Source organism: Eptatretus burgeri, chromosome 4, assembly GCF_056783735.1.
Source record: "Eptatretus burgeri isolate ZD-2024b chromosome 4, Ebu_testis_v1, whole genome shotgun sequence".
NCBI lineage: Eukaryota > Metazoa > Chordata > Myxini > Myxiniformes > Myxinidae > Eptatretus > Eptatretus burgeri.
Genome location: NC_140964.1, coordinates 1,548,699 through 1,569,320, shown reverse-complemented (window position 1 = coordinate 1,569,320; position 20,622 = coordinate 1,548,699). Strand labels below are relative to the sequence as shown.

At 43.8% G+C, this 20,622-nt stretch overlaps 1 protein-coding gene across 5 annotated transcripts in view; it reads right to left on the bottom strand.

Annotated features, from left to right (window-relative positions):
* LOC147027319 (nebulin-like) overlaps positions 1-20,622 on the bottom strand; it is a 247,279-nt gene that overhangs the window by 137,076 nt on the left and 89,581 nt on the right. For all 5 annotated transcript variants that reach the window (XM_085876653.1, XM_085876654.1, XM_085876655.1 and 2 more), the window contains exons 48-58: positions 12,899-13,003; positions 11,518-11,625; positions 10,975-11,286; positions 10,613-10,816; positions 10,414-10,518; positions 9,966-10,073; positions 6,488-6,799; positions 5,547-5,750; positions 5,343-5,447; positions 3,341-3,448; positions 2,945-3,256 (exon numbers count right to left, since the gene is read on the bottom strand). In XM_085876653.1, coding sequence (XP_085732779.1) covers positions 2,945-3,256; positions 3,341-3,448; positions 5,343-5,447; positions 5,547-5,750; positions 6,488-6,799; positions 9,966-10,073; positions 10,414-10,518; positions 10,613-10,816; positions 10,975-11,286; positions 11,518-11,625; positions 12,899-13,003 — 1,983 coding nt within the window. The remainder of the gene's footprint in view (positions 1-2,944; positions 3,257-3,340; positions 3,449-5,342; positions 5,448-5,546; positions 5,751-6,487; positions 6,800-9,965; positions 10,074-10,413; positions 10,519-10,612; positions 10,817-10,974; positions 11,287-11,517; positions 11,626-12,898; positions 13,004-20,622) is intronic.

Sequence of the window (20,622 nt, the reverse complement as noted above, 5' to 3'; positions counted from 1 at the left end):
GAGAAATCCGGGTGGGAAAGTTCATATTTATACATGAATCCGTTAAGTTTGTTCAGGACACCAGGGATAACTCGCTGACTCTTCAGGAAAGACACCATGGGGGGTTCTTTAATGTCCACCAATACCAGTGCTGGCAGATGGGTCCTCTGGTTTAATATGTGCACAGACCGATGCCTCATCCCGCATGTGATGCACCCAGGATATATGGAGCAACAAATTATGCAGAATGTAAAACCAAAACACAAAAGAGAGAAGAGCAGAAAGTTTACACTGAAGAGGACAGAGTTAGAAGGTAGAACCGATTAATCAATTTAATTTACCAATGTCGAGAGCCGAGAGAATATTAGTGTATATTTTTCTCATTTTGAAATGCCTCAAATGAGCAATGAAATATAATTTTAGGTATTTTCTGTACTTCTGCTCTTTAAATAAAGTAAAGTATTTTTATGGTTTTCCATGATAAAGCTGACCAATTGGAAGGAAGATGTGCTGGTGGTTGTTGATATCATCGGCAGCTAAAACTACGTCCCTTTTTTGGGAGCATGTGAAACCATGTCCCACAATCGGGAGCAGATGAAACCATGTGTGTCTCATTTGGGAGTAGATGAAACCATGTCCCTTCATCGGGAGTGGATGAAACCATGTCCCTTCATCGGGAGTGGATGAAACCATGTGTGTCTCAATTGGGAGTAGATGAAACCATGTCCCTTCATCGGGAGTGGATGAAACCATGTCCCTTCATCGGGAGTGGATGAAACCATGTCCCTTCATCGGGAGTGGATGAAACCATGTGTGTCTCAATTGGGAGTAGATGAAACCATGTCCCTTCATCGGGAGTGGATGAAACCATGTGTGTCTCAATTGGGAGTAGATGAAACCATGTCCATCTCAATTGGGAGTAGATGAAACCACGTCCCTTAATCGGGAGTGGATGAAACCATGTGTGTCTCAATTGGGAGTAGATGAAACCATGTCCCTTAATCGGGAGTTGATGAAACCACGTCCCTTCATCGGGAGTAGATGAAATCATGTCCCTTCATCGGGAGTGGATGAAACCATGTGTGTCTCAATTGGGAGTAGATGAAACCATGTCCCTTCATCGGGAGTGGATGAAACCATGTGTGTCTCAATTGGGAGTAGATGAAACCATGTCCATCTCAATTGGGAGTAGATGAAACCATGTCCCTTCATCGGGAGTGGATGAAACCATGTGTGTCTCAATTGGGAGTAGATGAAACCATGTCCCTTAATCGGGAGTTGATGAAACCACGTCCCTTCATCGGGAGTAGATGAAATCATGTCCCTTCATCGGGAGTGGATGAAACCATGTGTATCTCAATTGGGAGTAGATGAAACCATGTCCATCTCAATTGGGAGTAGATGAAACCATGTCCATCTCAATTGGGAGTAGATGAAACCATGTCCCTTCATCGGGAGTAGATGAAGCCACGTCCCTTAATCGGGAGTGGATGAAACCATGTGTGTCTCAATTGGGAGTAGATGAAACCATGTCCCTTAATCGGGAGTTGATGAAACCACGTCCCTTCATCGGGAGTAGATGAAATCATGTCCCTTCATCGGGAGTGGATGAAACCATGTGTATCTCAATTGGGAGTAGATGAAACCATGTCCATCTCAATTGGGAGTAGATGAAACCATGTCCATCTCAATTGGGAGTAGATGAAACCATGTCCCTTCATCGGGAGTAGATGAAGCCACGCCCCTTCATCGGGAGTAGATGAAACCACGCCCCTTCATCGAGAGTAGATGAAATCACGTCCCTTCACTGACAGCAGGTGAAGCCACATCACTTGATTGTAGGTGAAACTGTAAGCTGGGACCAAAATTAAGGAGCTTTTTCTACTTTCACAAGTCTTGAAAAATAAGAATATGAGAATCCATCAAGTTTTCTGGATAAAATTCACTTTCTTTAATCACTTCTTAATGTCAATGATGAAGGTGCAGCTGATGTCATGCATTCGGGTGTATGGTCTCATGATTATTTCCATTTGATTTGATGACAACAGATTGAGTGGAAATCAATTGTTTCTTCACTTTAAAATCTCCAATATGTTTGTCTACAACGTAACTAACACTTGCTGTTTTAAAAACTGAACACATATTCCAGGTAAATGAAAATCTATTATGCAATCTTTCAAACTTTGTGGAGGAGACAACATTCAATTCAAATTAGACACAGGAAGACACAAGCAAACCAAGAGACAAGAAAAGGACAACTTGCCATTCATGACTGTTATATTCCTCGTCTGCAAACAAAGCTCGATATATTCATTAAAATTAGATAATCTCAATTTGCTTTATTGTGACGTGGATGTGTGCAGGGCTGCCTTTAATAGGAAGCATATAAATGCTCATCCTTGAGGAATTTGAATACCAAGCACAAATCGCGGATCAGACCATCTGGAGCAGGTAATTACCTCCTTCAAGTAGGTCATTGGTAAGTCAGGTGGGATTTTAATTAACATTTCTGTCGTGAAATAGTAATTCTTAGGTATGCTCAGTTTCCAGAAATGAAATGGGTGAAGTTAGAGGGTTCGATTCAGTTTTATTAATGAGCCTAATATGGTCACGAATAAACGATCAGCAGTATGTTGTCCTGATGAGCCCACATCAAGGGCGAAATCGAGATCGACATCTCCGCTTCCGTCTATTTGTGACCATAGGCTTTAAATCTCAGTCTGCAAAAACTTGAGGACCATATGGTTGCCTCCAAGTTTAGAGGTGATGTGTTGGTATAATTTATGTCCATGACGTCAGCGTCGTGTCAAAGAGTCAGTCACCTTCTGAAACCCACATACTAAGATGACAACCAACGACACGCACGCACGCGCACACACGCGCACACACACACACACGATAAACCAGTTAATTTACCCCAACGCATATAGATAAATCCCGAACAGCTAAAGCTAAATGTCCTCACATCATTGCGCAGCTCCTGCATCATCTTTGCTTGCTGCACACTCAACGCGTCGGGCAGAATTGTGTAACGGTGGAACTCTTGTTTGTAGTTAATGTTGCTGGTCAGAGCCTGGGCCTTTTTGGCCAATATCACACTCAGCATGTCCACGGGAGTTTGGTAACTCGTCTTCTCCTTCTCGTAGGCCTTCTTGTACTCGCGCTCACTCTGGATCTTGGCCACGTTCATAGAGTGGACCAACTTAGGGTCATCCTCAAGGCTCAGAGCTCCAATGGGATGACCTTTATCTTTCTCGTAAGCCTCTTTGTACTTGTACTGTGAAAATATAGGAAAATTTACTTAGTGGACTCTTACACTGTCATTTTACAAGTTACAATTTTTTCACGTAAAGCAACTCACATCACTGGCAATAGCCCTGGAGGCCTTGGCCACCCTAATGGGGATGGCATCCACCCTAAGATCATAGCCGTCGGACTTCTGCTTCTCCAAACCAACCTTGTAGCATTTCTGTAAACACAACAAACTTTAACATTTGAACTGTGAAAAACTGTTGCTTTATGTGTTGTCAGGAACAGCTCCAAAGCTCAATAGTAATTGATGTTTAAAGGAACAACAAAAGATGGCAGACAACAAGGTTGCTAAAACAAAAGCTGAACAGATTTAAGATTTTTAAGTAAAATAAAACAACACACGTGGAAATCCTGACACGTTATGCAGGAGACTTCTCTCCGCGTATTTCAATACTATCATCCAACCCTAGTTTTTTTAACTGTCAGCAAATGGTCATCATGGTCCCCTTCTGAAATGTTTTTTCAGATTTGATCTGCACTCATGGAGAAAAGATTATTTCCAATTGCTTCTTTTCTCCTATGCTCAACCTCAAGATTGTGGCATCCTTCAAGATAGCATTCCGGAGCCAATCTTCTTGTTGGACTAAATCCATGACCCCTTCGTCACTGGATAATTCATCGTATCATTTTGCAGACAATTCTGCCCGATACAGGACTGTTCCTCACCAATCTACCAGGCAGGTTGTGACAGAATCTCTGTCGACTGCTATCAAAAAATAAGCAACTGGTCATCTCTCTGGAATATGCGTTCCGATTCAGGAATTCTCCACACTCACACTTTGTACCTCCTTAAGGACTGGCTGGAAAATCCTCCAATATATTTCTATGGTCAGCTTCTGGGAGAGCTATAGTCTCTGGAACTCCTGACCATCACCATAACCTGTGTCACGCAGATATATCCAAGGTGGCCACCAAAGCCAGCTACCACTTCCTTGGAATTCTGCACATGACCAAGTCTTCCTTCTGCCATTCTCCACATGTAATGGTGGACAAGGCCTTCATGAAAATGCCATGGAATATATAGTTCTCCAATATGGGCTGTTTCCATTTTGAAGTCGAAGGCTCGTCACGTATCATTGGCATCTCAAAAGGAAGTTCAGCCTCAGGGTGTGCTACTTGCACATGACAGGCACTGTTGGGTCTGGAAGACTTTTTCCACTTCTCTTTTATCTTGCTGATCATGTCCTCTCACCTCCCTACCCAACCACTGTCATTGTCCACTCTCACCCCCACCACAAGCATGCTACCAGAGACTTACCTTGTTACTCTGTCCAAAGCTATGTTCAGTGCTCACCACCATTCAATCATCCCACTCTTTGATCACACATGGAACCAGGTTTTCGAGGCTGTCGTCTCATTCTCTTCACCCAAAAGCCTTCAAATTCGTTCCTCAACACCCCCTCGTCGTCTCTCCCTTTTCTCCCTCAGTGGAGCTTTTCGACAACCACCAAGACCATGTCATCCCCCTTTCAGCTGTAACATCTCTCATTATGCATTGGTGCAACCATGTGTCCTTGTTTGCATGCTTCCCAGTTGTTGTACTTTTTCTGTCATTTTGAATTCAGCCCAGGTGCCGGCAATACTTCGCTTACTCTTCATAACGAAAGATAACGTCAACTTTTCACCATCCACAAACGAGTGGTAGCAGATGGATCCCCAGCTTAACATCAATTAGAGAAGTGAAGCACCAATCCGACAATCAGGCCAAAAGCAGTACCGACCAGACAAGACGGCTCAAACGTGGGTCCGCCACCTCTGTGCCATCCTGTCGGATTATCCATGACATAAGCCTGTCTATTTCAAATCCCCACAGCTGCTGTCTTATCATATAGTTGCAAGCAAAACTACCAGCAAGCAATGATGTTGCAATATCTTAAAAAAGGATGATTTAATTAAATAAATAAAAAAGAGGAGTGAAGTCTCCATTATGGTGCTGGGGTACAAGCCTCCACTGCTTGATTGGCTCATGTAATGACTAATAATTTCTGTTAGCTTATGAGTTCCAAAGAATAATCATCACTTTTGCAGGGCCCAGAAATCGAACAACTTACATCACTGATGTTGTACGAGTTGAGTTTTGCTTGAAGCAGACCTGGAGTGTCTGGCATGATGTGGACGTGGGTCTTTTCCTGGTCCCAAGCCTCCCGATACAATGCCTGGTACACAAGATGGTCACATTTCAGCAAGGTTACTTAAAAAATCATTGACTATTGAACAATTATTGGTCACCATGTCTGTGGTCGAACCCTCCGTACATCGTTGAGGTTTCTCGAGTTGATCTTTGCTTGAACGATGTCCGGCAAGTCAGGGATGCTGGTGAACTCTATGGTGGACGGGTGCTGCCGGTACTTCTTCTCACTCAGGATTTCTGCCGCTCTCTGGGCCTTCTTGTGATCCAGGGAGCCCAAAGGGATCCAACCCATTTCTCTTATCCATTCCAGGTCAGCTTTGTATTCAGACTGCAGATGCATACAGAGGTATTTTACAAAAACTGTTACAATTAGTCCTTTACAAGATTCTTACTTGAATTTTCAAGCTACAGTCAAAGATAAAAACGATTATGAGAGTGCATACCTCCGCCAGACTGAACAGTGTACGTATTGTATCTCACTGATAAGCCGGATCTGAATCCGGACTGAAACCAAAATCGAATTGCCTTGTTCTCGTCAGCTAACCAACTCATTCACCAAGTTTTGTCAAAACTCGTCCCTAACCTTTTGAGATTTCATGCTACATATCAATTTTGACCGTCAATGGTGAAGTATCACTTGAAAAATGTTCACATCCGGATTCTGATCTTCACTAAAATTGAAATCGATTTGTCCCTGTCACACAGCCAACATGTGCACCAAGCTTCGTCATAATCCGTCCACAACGTTTTGAGATATCGTGCGATATATAGTTTTGGCCCTATCAATCAACAGTGAAGAATCACTTAAATTCTCGTATCCAAATCTAGATTCGGATCTTCACCAAAATCTAACCATTCTGTCCTTGTCACACACACACAATCTGTCCACCAAATTTTGTCTGAATGCGTCCACAACTTTTGTTCGATGTCCTGTTCACAGACAGACAGACGGAAAGGTGAAACCATAACCTCTGCCCACTTTCAGTAGCGAAGGTAAAAAAAAAAAAAAAGTGTGCTCATCGAAATGAGAGACCTTAACGTACACACGAACAAAAAGGAACTTACATCACTTAGAATTTCTTTGGCCTTTTTAGCCAAGGCAACTGACATGTTGTCCGTTAGGAATTTCCATTCATGGGGGATATTTTTGTAACCAATGCTGCTGATCAAACTCTGACACTTCTTTGCAGAAACCAAGTCCATCATATCCAACGGAAGGTGCATTTCGGTCTTCTGCTTCTCGTACGCCTTCTTGTACTCGCGATGGCTCTGCATCTTCGCCACTTTCATGGAGTGAACCAGTTTTGGATCGTCCTCCAAACTTTGAGCCCCGATATGATGTCCTTTCTGCTTTTGGTAGGCCTCTTTGTACTTGTACTGCAGCATACAACAGCAAAGGATGGTTCAAATCTGACCGTGATAGACTTTTCTTTATGAAAAGCACATAATATTTAAGTAATTTTGTTCTATCGTATCGACAAGGACGATCGTAGCATATTGTCATCGATACATGGAGATGAAAGTCGTTAACAGGGCGCAATGGATACGAGTAAATAACTACGTTTGAAAGAATGACGAGTTATCTAACTTAGAGCAGGATGACAGACTTATTTATTAAAATGTCAGCCTGTTAAAAAAAACCAGAGAAGTAGTTTTTCATATTTAACCGAGCCGTTTGCCCTAATGAACCCGAACATGGCCTGAGACAGCTCGGTTTGGATGTGGCAGGCACTGCCTGTTGTGTGCAATCCATGAACCAATTTCCAGCACGACAATTTGTATTCTGGTTTCCAGAACAGTGAAGGAATTTATAATGAAGAGTTAGTCTTACTCGTGAAGGCTAATGTCGTTCTGTGTCGGCGGACATGTCAAAACTATGAATGAAATCAACAAAATGTTGATCGAGGCATGCTAGAATTTTATATATATATATATATATATATATATATATATATATATATATATATATATATATATATATATATATATATATATATGTACATGTCGGTTATCCTGATTGCAGTCTACATACAACCACATGTCAATGCCACAACAGAACTTCATGAACTTTCAGATATTATTTTTCATGATGAAAACTCCTACTCTGATGCTGTTTCAACCACTGCAACCTCAAGAAGGTACCTCCCCAACTATTTCCAACACGTCACGTGTCTAATAAGAGGCACTAAGACTTTAGACCACTGCGATAAAACAATCAAGGGTGCTTATTATTCGGTAACACACCCTCACTATGGCAAATCTGATCATGCTTCAGTTTTAGTGATACTAGCATTTAAACAGGAACTCAAGTGTTCAAAGCCTGTCGTAAGGACCATGCAGTGCTGGTCAGAAGAATGCATTGTTCAGCTACAATGGTGTTTCCAGACAACAGACTGGAATGTATTTGAGGACTCATCTGCTGATCTGGATGAATACACGGACACTGTTACCCATTACGTGAAGTTTTGTATCGTAACCTGTGCTCAAACTAAGTTGGTTCGGAGCTATCCCAACCCAAAGCCACGGTTCAACAGGGTCAAATATATATATATATATATATATATATATATATATATATATATATATATATATATATATATATATATATATATATAGCAATATAATTATCTGCATCTCTTCCGAGCTACCAGCACATATACATGGACAATCTGAGTGGTGAATCAAACATCTGTTGCCATTGCCTGGCAGTTACCACAAAAGCGTAGCCTGGTGTTTGTTGGCTTAGCGGTTTGGGTGGTGGCTTGGGATCCTCGGGTCCTGAGTTCGAGCCCCGTCGGCCACTGAATTAACACCAAGGGGTTGACTCAGCCTGTCATCCTTCCGAGGTCGGCAAAATGAGTACCAGTATACTGGAAATAGGGGCACTGCATCAGCGGCATAGCTGCGCCAATAACCAATGATGCAGCCAGCAGCCAAAAAGGCAGCGCATGATGGGAACCACAAGAGCACCTGAAACCAATGAACTATTACCAACACAAATTTCTACAAATCAAATGAACACCATCTATTTATAGTGGAGAGAGTGTATTATGTATCATCATCATCTACTCCACAGAGAGGATTTTGCCAAGGACGCTGAAACTTTCAGGGTACCATCTCCCCACAATCCCCCATCAACCTTCCCTCAACCATTGCCCGCACAATACCCACCACCACCCCACCCCCCCTTCCATACTCCGCTCTCCTCCCCTCTCCACAATCACCATCCACTGGGGCGAGACATCGACACCTCACGGACATACCGGTGGGACACGGCATGGCTACAAATGGCATCCGGGGAAAGAAAAGTATGAAACGGGATGATCATATAACATACAAGACACCTGATCAGCCTGCGACGTTTGGACAAAGCATTCGTCACCCATTTAGCCCGCGGTATTGGCTGTCGGGCGACGATGGGTACTTCAACTCGAGTAATAGAACCGATCAGTGAGTACAAAAATCCCTCCCTTATAAACCATCAATTGAATGGAAAAACAAACCCGACTGATGAAGAACAGTCAAATAGACACCAATCAACAGTCAATTCTGATTGGATGTTCTCCACTGATGCGTCGCCTCCCAATGGTCTCGGTGGGAGCAGCCTGTTCAGTGTTCAGCTCTCCAATTGGAGGTTTCATAGTCTGAGACAGTCAGACTCCCCCAATTCCCCCGAAAACGTTTCCATCACTAATTTTGTCTCCAATAGTTTCTTCAAACTCCCACTGATCAGTTTCAACATTCTGAGAACATTCGGAGTCGCGAATGACGGTGGAATCAGTGTGTGAATCCGAGCTCGACGTGCACCGTTTCTCTATGTAAACGCCGTTCGGATCAATATGGCTTCAAGGGGTGACATCGTGGCTAAATCACAAATACTGCCCGTGGGCCCTGGTCAGTTCCGACTTCATCGATATTGGATATATTCATTAACATTCATTATTTTTATTCCGGCCCCAATTAAGTTCACACTAAGCAAGACTCATTATCTTTCTTCCTGGGCAAAAATTCAGGAAAAAAAAACAAAAACGCTATGATTGGGTACAAACATTGTTCCATAGAACCATGATACCAAACCAGAAGCAAAAACGATGAATAGTCTACGAGTTTTAGGACTTTGAAGATTAAGTTATTAGACTAATTAAGTCAATTGGTGACAAATCTGAAATTTTATTGCGGGAGGTTCTGCGACATCTCCCCAAGTATCATCCCTCCGAGTTTCAAGTCATTCTGACCACAGGTTACAGAATAATGATCGAAAGATTGATTGTGGACAGACGGACGGACGGACAGACGGACACGGACCCCAATTTTATAAGTCACTTCCTTCGGAACTGACTAAAAAAATCGACACTCGGGCTTTTTTCAACATTTTCTAATTGGCAAAAAAAAATTTCAATTTTTTTTCCCCTTCAAATTAAACTGTGATTAATGATCCTCGATGGTTTTCAGAAAAATCAAACATTGAGTTTGGGTTCCTCGAGCGTTGAAGTATCATAAGGACTAATGATATACAGAGCGGTTTGAGGATCAACGGACTCACCTCACTGACAATGTCTCGAGAAGCCTTGGCAGCTCTGATTGCAATCGCATCTTCTTTCATGTGGTGGCCCTGATGTCTAATCTCTTCCCACCCATGCTTGTAATAAATCTGCAATGAAGAAGGTATTCGAACAAGTTAAATTAACGAAGGCAGCATTCATCAGATTTTGACACGATTACTTTAACAGCATCAATACATTAATGAAACACAACAAAGCAGCAAGCCTCACATGAACCCATTTGCATTTGGGAGATTTCATCCTGCATTTTGCAGGCTGCAGAAGAAGGCTTTCGTTTGAACAACAAAATGAACAACACAACTTAATTTTTCAATTTGATGCCATGAACAACAACAACAACAACAACAAAAAAAGAAACAAAAACCGACATATTGTGTCATCCAATATGAAGCAAATCCACTTTCCGCTGGGTATAAATATTGCACTCACATCACTGATGTTGAAAGCATTTAACTTGGATTGAAGTAGATCTGGAGTGTCTGGCATTATGTGAACCTTGGTTTTGTCCTTCTCCCAATCGTCCTTGTAAATCCACTGGGAGGTAGAAAGACATTATTATGACTTATGGATGTCAAACACCAGACTACAAGAAGCCGCTATGTACTGTATGTGGTTTCATCATCCATACATCATTGAGGTTTCTCGAGTTGATCTTGGCCTGAATGAGATCGGGCGAGTCAGGGATGCTGGTGAACTCGAGGGAGGACGGGTGCTGCCGGTACTTCTTCTCGCTCAGGATTTCTGCCGCTCTTTGGGCCTTCCTGTGCTCGAGGGAGCCGAGTGGGATCCAGCCTCCCTCCCTCATCCACTCCAAGTCCGATTTGTAATCAATCTAATTATAACACAATCAGAACAACATATGAAGAAAACATGAAAAATACAAGAAAGTGGAACAAACAAAATTTCGATTTTTCAGATACCTTGTGATGTAAAAAAAAAAACAAAAAAAACCACCCAACTCATGAACAAAGAGCATCATATAGTCCTTACATCGTTGCGCAGCTCCTGCATCATCTTGGCTTGCTGCACACTCACTGCATCGGGCAGCATTGTGTAACGGTGGAACTCTTGTTTGTAGTTGATGTTGCTGGTTAAAGCCTGGGCCCTTTTGGCTAATATCACATTCAGCATGTCCACGGGAGTTTGGTAACTCGTCTTCTCCTTCTCGTAGGCCTTCTTGTACTCGCGCTCACTCTGGATCTTGGCCACGTTCATGGAGTGGACCAGCTTGGGGTCGTCCTCAAGACTTCGTGCTCCGATGTGATGTCCTTTTTCTTTTTCATAAGCCTCTTTGTATTTGAACTGTCAGAAAAAGTTGTATACATCATTTAATAAACCAGGCTACCACAAAGATACAGTCGGTCTTGATGGAAGATTTTTTTTTTTTTATCAAATGTGTGGAAAAAAAATACGAATGCAAACTGAAAATTATTGTTTCTTTTCGAGGGCAGTGCATGGCTGTGGCACAATAGTAACTTATTAAAATATACAAAATACGATATGAATAGAAAGAAGAAAAAAAAAGTTACTCACACTGCTCGCAATTGTTCGGGAACGCTTTGCAGCTGTGATTGGAATGGCATCAAGTGGAAGTTCATAACCTTTACCCTTGGAATTTTGCCATTCTAATTTGTAATATATCTGGAAACAGACGAGCCACAGGAAGACAAAGTACCTCACAAACGGAGCTTTCCTTCTCTCCAACACCGACAAAGCAAGTCAAACTAAAAGGGCACTCCGTAGAGCACATACACCCACCAGGCTGATTAGTTTACGTTTTGTATCCCACCGATAGGCCGGATCTGGATTCAGACCTGAACTAAAATTTAAATCAGCTTGTTCTCATCACCTAACTCATGCACCAATTTCGTCCGAACCGGTCCAGAACTTTTTGAGATATCCTGCTATATGCTGGGTTTGGTCCCGTCTCTCATGGTGGAAAAAATCACTTTAAAAATTCTCGGATCCAGATCTGGATTCGCATCGTCACCAAACTCTAATCAGTTCGTCCTTGTCACAAACCAAAGCTCTCCACAAAATTTCATTCCAATCCGTCAACAACTTTTTGAGATATTTTGTTCACAAACAGACAGACGGGTGAAAACACAACATCCACCTTCGGTGGCAGAGATAATAAATTAAATTAAATTAAAATTAAATTAAATGGTCTTTCTTTTGACAGCAAGATGTTAAGTCACCGTCATCAACTGATCCCAGGAAGTTACAAAAACGAATTACCCAAATGCCCACTTTGACTTGTTAAAGTATTCCTTCGATTGTGTCTCAACCTGTCTGTGCTTGCTGGGAGAGGAGATCTTTGCAGGGCAATACCATGGACCACAAATCAAAAGGGGCAGGCAGTGTGCAATCATCACATAGATTTGCAAAAGTTTATATCAACACCATTCCTGGACAGTGCTGTTTATGCCTGAAGGTTTCATGAGCAAAACTAAAAATAGTGAATTCAAAGCTTATGCAAAACTAAAAAGAAACCCCATAAAACCAAAGGATAGCAGAATGTCGTGTCTTGTCTTGTGCACCATGCTCTATATAGAGCGTCGGATCTCCTGAAACAGTTTCTTTGGCTGAGGTCACAATCCTGGATGGGTCGCCACTCTGGTGCAGAATACTCGACTGATTGTGCAGGAAGCTATAATTTGGCCAAGGTGCTGGCTCTCCTACTCTTGGTGAAGGACACCATGGGATATTTAACATCCACCAACTAATGCTAGCAGATGGGATGCCCTGTTTAACTTCCAATGCACACATTGATGAAGCACCTCATCTGACGTGCGAAACAACCGGCTGACAGTTAAAAGCTACGTCGAGATTCAAACCCAGGCTCGAGAGCTCAGAGGTCAGTGTGCACACTTTTAGGCCTTACCAGAATGTGAGATGATCAAACGCAACTTACGTCACTCATATGGACAGCATTAGCTTTGGCTTGTAGAAGAAATAGTGTGTCCGATGGAAGGTTGTACTTGTGTTTTGCTTCATTTCCTTGAGATTTGTAATTTATCTGCGGTTTTAGAAACAAACATTGCAATCATCAAGTGGTGTACAAAACTTACAAGTGGACCAAGTCATTTATGATGAGAGCAGAGGTGCAGAAACATAGGTGGCTGTAAGGACAACGGAAGTGTGAAGTTATTGTTTTCATGTCTTTTGGTCATTCTGTGCGTGAAACAATTTTGGTTTTCAATCATAATTACTGCAGAGTGGAGAACAAGCAGACATTGTTTTTGGTCGTTCATAATGTGTATTCATCTGCTCAAAAACAAAAACGAAATGGTGGCATCAACGACAGCCTCCATCCAGAGTGAAAACAACAAAACACAAACACAAACGCAAACACACTTCATCGGATAGGGGAAAGTTTATACCGATTGTGGGGTTTGTTTCCACAATTAGTGCCCCCAAACTGGATTGGTTTCAGAGTTTCTTAGACCCCCGAGAAGTACTACACCACCACTTAGGTTTTTCTCCATTTTCTCTGCTAATTTCCAAGCTGTAACTCAGATCCGGCTGGGACTTTCGGAATTAAATTTTGCATCAGTATTGGGGATATAAAGTATGCGGGGTTGACAATTTTTTGACCATGACCTAATTTTTGAGGTCATGGCCCAATTATTGACATTTTAACATTTTCCACCAAAAACTCGTCTAAGGTTTGTCCGATCAGAACTAAATTGCCCTCTTTGGTTAGCCGAGAGTGAAGAACACGTATACTCAATTCACATCATACCCCACTGGTTTAAAGGTTCAGGTCAAATGACGGTATCAAAAAAAAAAACTTTTTTTCCCGCTCAATTTTGCCAATGCGGAATCTCAAAGACTGCTTGGTCTTCCAATATGTTCTTGCATCATAATAGTGCACCTGCTATTCATTTCATGTCCTTGACCTACTCTTTTGGATTGTGACCTAATTAACTAAAAACACTTTTTTGATCATAACTTAAATAATTTTCCTCTGATTTTCATGATGTTTAGTTTATGGATAGATTGTGGATGGAGACACATTTTCTTAATTTACACTCTATCACTAAATGTTGAAGGTCAAGGTCATATAGCGGTCTGAAAAGAATATGGCCATCATTGGATCATGGGCTTTCCAGAGCCGGGACCTGAGGAGGCTTTCCATGGGCGATCACTTTGTGATCATAGATATCTCGTATTGCATGTACATCGCCCAAAATTCTGCATGATGTATCTCGAGTTTCCCAGGTAAGAGTTCAAACAGTTACATCTTTGGATGTGGACAGTATTCACAACTCTCTGTTCTTCTCAGCTTGCACGAGTGGTCCAACATTTCGCAGATTCAGTTGATTTCACTTGATTTGGGGAAATTCTTAATCATCTCAACTTTCGTGATATAAACTAAAAAAAAATAAAAAAAAATAAAAAAAAAATCGCAAATTCAGTCTTTGGACAGTTTTGACATTGTTCTTTTTCCTGCTATCTACATTAATATTTCGGCACGCCCCTTTCTTTGTTCCACCATCAGATTTTTGTTACTGCATGAAATGAAACAAGATTTGGCACATATACTCATGGTATTATTGTCTTCCTTAAGAGGCCCCTCAAAATTCGTTTTGATGCATTTTCACAAACTCCAACGGATTCCATTCAAATTCGGTACGATTATGGCTTTTGGTCCAACTTAGGTCATTGGCTGTACATTTTTTCCTATATTGGCTATACATTTATCAAGTTTAAGGCCTACGGGGGACGCAAATTTCCACTTTGCCCCGGGCGCTGTTTACCTCCACTACGCCAAGCTGTTAGGGTTAGGGTTTGAGTTAGTGTTAGGGTTAGCTAACCTAACACTAACCCTAACCCCAACCCTAACAGCTAACCCTAACCCTAACCGCTGACTCCTAACCGCTATTCAGGAAATTTGCAAGAAAGCCCGGGCAACGCCAGGCTTTATTGCTAGCCCGAGCAACACCGGGCATTACTACTAGTTTTCAAATAAAAGGTAGTAAGTAGATCGGCATAATTGACACAACACCAATAATTGAGGTAACACCGATAAACGAGCGTATTATGAGACTAAGGATTCATCATTCCTTGGGTGTCATTTCCCTGGTCTCTGTATATGCTCCGACTGAGGCGAGTGATCTCACCGTGAAGGACGCATTCTATGCCACGCTCGAGTCTGTGGTTGATCAGTGCCCCAGGAAAGATACTCTTCTTGTCTTGAGGGATTTCAATGCATCGACTGGAACTGATAGGGATGGTTATGAGACATGTGTTGGTCCCCATGGGTCTGGAACTGTGAACCTGAATAGCACGAAGTCCCTTGACTTTGTAATAAGTCATGGACTTAAGGTGTCCGGTTCATGTTTTCAGCACCCACGAGCTCATCGCTGGACTTGTTATTCCAACACTGGCGGTGTAGCAAAGGAGATTGACCATGTCCTCATTGATGGTCGCTGGAGGATGATCCAGAACTGCAGGGTCTACCTGAGTGCTCAGTTCCTCAATACTGACCACTGGCTTGTTGTAGCAACTCTTAAGTTGCATCTTAAATCCAGGAGAATGGTACCATCCCAGCCTAGGCTGCATGTTGACAAGCTCAAGGATGAGAGGGTAGCTGAAGAGTTTGCGAACAGGCTGAGTGGAGATTTGGAGTGTCTGGGTGCTTTGGGAGATCCTGAATAGTTGTGGAGTGCCTTCAAGATCACCGTCCTTGATGTTGCCGGTGGATGTCTTGGAACTCACCAAAGGGCAAAGAGGAATTTTGTCTCTCAAAGGACACTGGATACCATTGACCAGTCACAGGGCCAGTCGCAGGGTCACAGTGGTGCTACTGAGAGTCGCAGGGTCACAGTGGTGCTACTGAGAGTTGCAGGGCCAGGATGAATGGCAGAGCTGAGCTGCTCAGGGAGCTGAGGCATAAAACTGTACGTGCACTGAGAGTGGACAAGGAGGCCTATGTGCGAGGAATCTGTGAGGGGGTAGAGCATCACCTGTGGTCAAGTGATTCTCGTCCCGCTTACAGGGGAATTCGCGTATTACGTTCATCCAAGCCCGTCCCTCGGAGCACTGCAGTTCGAGCAGAGAGTGGTAGGCTCTTGACAGAGGAGTCTGAAGTGAAGGCCCGCTGGGCCGGTTACTTTGAGCGGTTGTACCAGGCTGATCCACCAGCTGTCGAGTTGGACGTCAAGGGTGTTGCAATCCCTGTTGCTGACCCTCCAATGAACTGTGGTCCACCTTCGTTGTTGGAAACACAAGCTGCGGTGAACCAGTTGAAACAGGGTAAAGCTCCAAGGATCTGTGGCATCCATACTGAACTTCTTAAGGGCCTTGTTGTCCCTCTCTGGAAAGGGAAGGGTGATCGCCAAGACTGCAACAACAACAGAGGGGTGACGCTGCTCTCAGTGCCGGCCAAGGTCTTTGCTCGGATAATTCTTGATAGGGTTCGCCACCATCTGCCTGAGCACCAGCATCCAGAGCAGTCAGGCTTTACACCAAAGAGGTCAACGATTGACCGTATCCTTGCTCTTCGTGTCCTCACCGAATGCAGACGAGAGTTTCGGCAGGGGCTGCTTGCAGCCTATGTTGATCTCTGTAAAGTGTTCGATTCAGTGAATCGGGATGCCCTCTGGAGGATTCTTGGTCTTCGTGGGGTGCCACCAAAACTGATCGATCTGATGTCTGAACTATACTCTGGTACTGAAAGTGCTGTGGGATGTGGTGGCACCATCTGGGGAGGATGTTGGAGAGATCAAGCTGCGGTGCATCGTTTGGGAATGTCAAGATCTCTGAAGTTGATTTCCAGACGATGCAGTCATCTTTGCGGAGACTTTAAATATCCTTTTGGGGACCCTCGAGGTGCTGAATGAGGAGTCGGAGCCGCTGGGATGACACGTTTTCTGGGTCAAAACCAAGATCCAGGCTTTCAATGACATATTGGATGCTGCTGTCCTGTCTGTGCCTGTTTGTGGTGAGGATGTTGAGGTCGTGGAGAGATTCACTTACCTTGGCAGTGATATTCATGTCTCTGCTAGCTGCTGTCTGGGTCGAACCTGGGGAGTCATGCATTCACTGGATCATGGAGTGTGGCACTGCCGGTACCTGTGCGGGAGGACTAAAGTCCGAGTCTTCAGGTCCTTGGTGCTTCCAGTCTTGCCTTATGGATGTGAGACTTGGACTCTGACCAGGGATCTGAAGGCCCTGTCACACCTTGACGTTTTAGCCAGCGTATGGCAAGGTCTCAAATGTATGTAAAACGCTGGCGTACGCTGAACTATTGATGTTTTTTTTAAGTTTTGGGCGTATAATAACGTGTTGGACGTATGCATAATGTATTATAACATACACAGAACGTTTTAATCACATATAGATCACTTATACCAACGAATGCTGAGCGTGTTGTCAGCGTTCACAACCTATGCCCAACGATAGTCTAACTTATGCATAGCGTGGCAGCGTATCGCCGACGATCATGTGGCGTAGGCTATTCATAGGCTGCGGCTCGACGATTCAAATCATAACCGCACTGGACATCGAAGTGTGAAGCCGCTGTCACACCTTGACGTTTTAGCCACCGTATGAAAAATTTGCCGATTTAAATTGTTGAGCGGCAGCCTTTTAATTATATTATATTATAACCGCACTAGAAATCGAAGTGTTAACATCACTGTCATACCGAAGAAAAAAAACCCCAAAAAACAGGGAGTCTGGAACACTGACGCTAACCATTACCTCGACGTGTTTCGACTTATGAGTAACTTACAAGTAACGTGTGTCGACGTGCGTCAACGACCGCGTAACGTGCCTACAACTTATGGCCAGCATTATATGGAAGGTGTGAGTCATACGCTGGTATACGTCGAAAAATTTCAAGCATGGAAAATTTGTCTCACACCTCGGCGTTCTCCGACGTATGCCAGCGTGCTCTTAACGTATACAAACTTACCCATAACGTATTCGACGTGTGCCATCGTTTTAGCCAAATTTTGCATATGTCAGGCATACACCGGCTAAATCGTCAAGGTGTGACAGGGCCTTGAGACGGAGACTTAATTCCTTTGGTACCAGGTCTCTTCGGAGAATCCTTGGCTATCGCTGGTCGGACTTTGTGTCCAACGAGCGGTTGCTGAGAGAGACTCAAATGAGATTTGCAACTTGCATAGTCCGTGAACGTCAGCTGCGGCTGTTTGGACATGTGGCTCGTTTTCCTGACGCTGATCCTGCTCACCAGATTCTCTCAGCGAGGGAGCCTCGTGAGTGGAGGAGGCCAATGGGCCGACCACGTGCCTCGTGGTTGCAGCAGGTTGATCAGTATCTCAAGAAGATGGGCATCTGCCTGCGGGATGGCCAGATGGAGGCCCCTGGAGTACCGGCGGAAAGTGGACGCATCGACGCGCTGCTCTGGCGCATGCGCCCATTCCTGACCCTCCTGACCCATAATTGACATGATCAGACTGTCAAAGCTTTCAGTCTTGCAACTCGTCAGGGCACATGCAAAAATACTGGATATGTAGACACAAAATGAAACAATCGGGGATTGGATCTTTGGACTGTTAACGACACGAACATGTACATCATGGCCTTGAGGCACTGAGGGAACCCGTGACCTCCCATTTTTCTTTGGATCCAGGTCAGAACAGATGCAGCGTTTCCACATACTCCTTTTGTTTGCAAAGAACGTTTTCTTATTCCTAATGATAAATCAAATTCCTGTCGGGCACGACAGTCTGATATTGCATTTGCTTGTTGTGGAACCCGTAACGACGCATCTGACTTCCATATGGAACGTGAATATCTGGCCGCTGTTCCAGGTCGGAAGACCAACCCAGACTTATTTATATAAAAACCTGATGAAGGATCTGGAGTAGTTGTCATGAACAAGCGCGAACACGTGTAAAAGATGCTTGGGATTCTGAACGACGAAACAAAGTCCAAGTTACTTGGTCATGTGGCTCATTACGACCGCACAGCTGCACTTGAACGCAAATTGCAAACATGTTTCTTGCAATTGTGCAAAAGCAAAGAACTCCCAGATGATGTATATGAGCGGATCCGTCCACGTGGTTCACAGCGTCCTCGGATGTGCGGGTTACCCCAAATACATAAAGAAGGCGTCCCACTACGTCCAGTACTATCGATGATTGGTTCTGCGCAACATAAAGTCTCCAAGTGGTTGAGTGAATTCTTGCAACCTGTTCTCGAGTAATTATCTGAGTACGCAATCCAAGATTCATTCAGGTGTGCTGAAACCGTGAGTGAATTGGAGCGGGACCAGAATGCTGTGACCATGTGCTCCTTTGACATATCCAGCCTGTTCACGAATGTTCCTCTCCAAGAAACCATCAATATATGTACGGCATCGCTGTTTCACAACAACGTTGCACCACCCTCTATCTCTGAAGCGGTCTTTGTGGAACTCATGAACGCAGCAACACAAGCAGTGGAGTTCAGCTTCAATGACAACATGTATATGCAAGTAGACGGCGTCGCGATGGGATCACCATTAGTTCCACCTCTCACAAACATTTTCGTCAGCTTTCACGAGAAGCGCGTGTTCCATGAATTGAACATGAACGTTAGACCCACGGTATACCACCGATATGTGGACGACACGTTTGCAATCTTCAATACTCCTTCTGCCTGCACTGACTTCCTCGTATGTCTCAATGCTCTCCATCCTGCATTAAAGTTTACGCGTGAGACCGAGCAGTCAAATGCACTTCCCTTTCTAGATGTGTTAGTCGAGAAGACCGAGGATGGATTCTTGACGACAAGCTACCGCAAGGCTACCTTCACCGGGCAGTATACACGGTGGGACTCCTTCAGCTCAACACGCTACAAGATTGTCCTCATGGAGACCCTTATTAATCGAGCATGGGGCATCTGTTCACCCTGTCGACTTGCTGCTGAAATTGAGCGCATTAAAGCCATTCTCCGCCACAATGGCTACCCTGAGCGACTCGTCCGTGGGTTGATGCAGCGCAAAACTGCCAATCAGTCTGAGGGCACTGCATTTGGACCAGAAAAGTGTCCGGTTTATCCGAAGCTGCCATGGGGAGGTAAAATATCTCAAAAGTTTGAACAATGGGTGAAACGGTTCGTTTCACAATGTTACAAATCTGTTGCAACGAGAGTGATTTTTACGATGCACAAATTGCTCCCTTCAATCCAGAAAGATGCGCTCCCTATCATAAAACTGAACAATGTTATTCACGACTTTCAGTGCCGGTGTGATGCCAGGTATGTAGGTCGCACATCACCCAGACTGGAGGGTTGGATCAAACGGCACATTCCATTGGCAATCCGGAACAACTTGGAGACAGGTCTTACACAACCATCCCGTACATTTAAGAACCCAACAAGAATGCCTGATCAAAGTTCTCGAATGTTCGCAGGACTTTGAGCACACATCACGCCGAACGGTTCCAGATTGTGGAACGTGCGCGTACCGAGGCACATTTACGTGTTCTTGAAGCCAGCTTTTTACCAATCACCACATCGAGCTCATCTGTGCAGCAATCTCCTCCCTCAGTTCATCAAACCTCCTTCCATCCACCCTCTTTACTCCTGCCATCTTGCTGACCCGGTTGTTCTCGCAGACCTAAAACTTTTATTATCATCTCTGTCAGTGCCACCGTTTCAAGACCGTAAAAGTAGGCC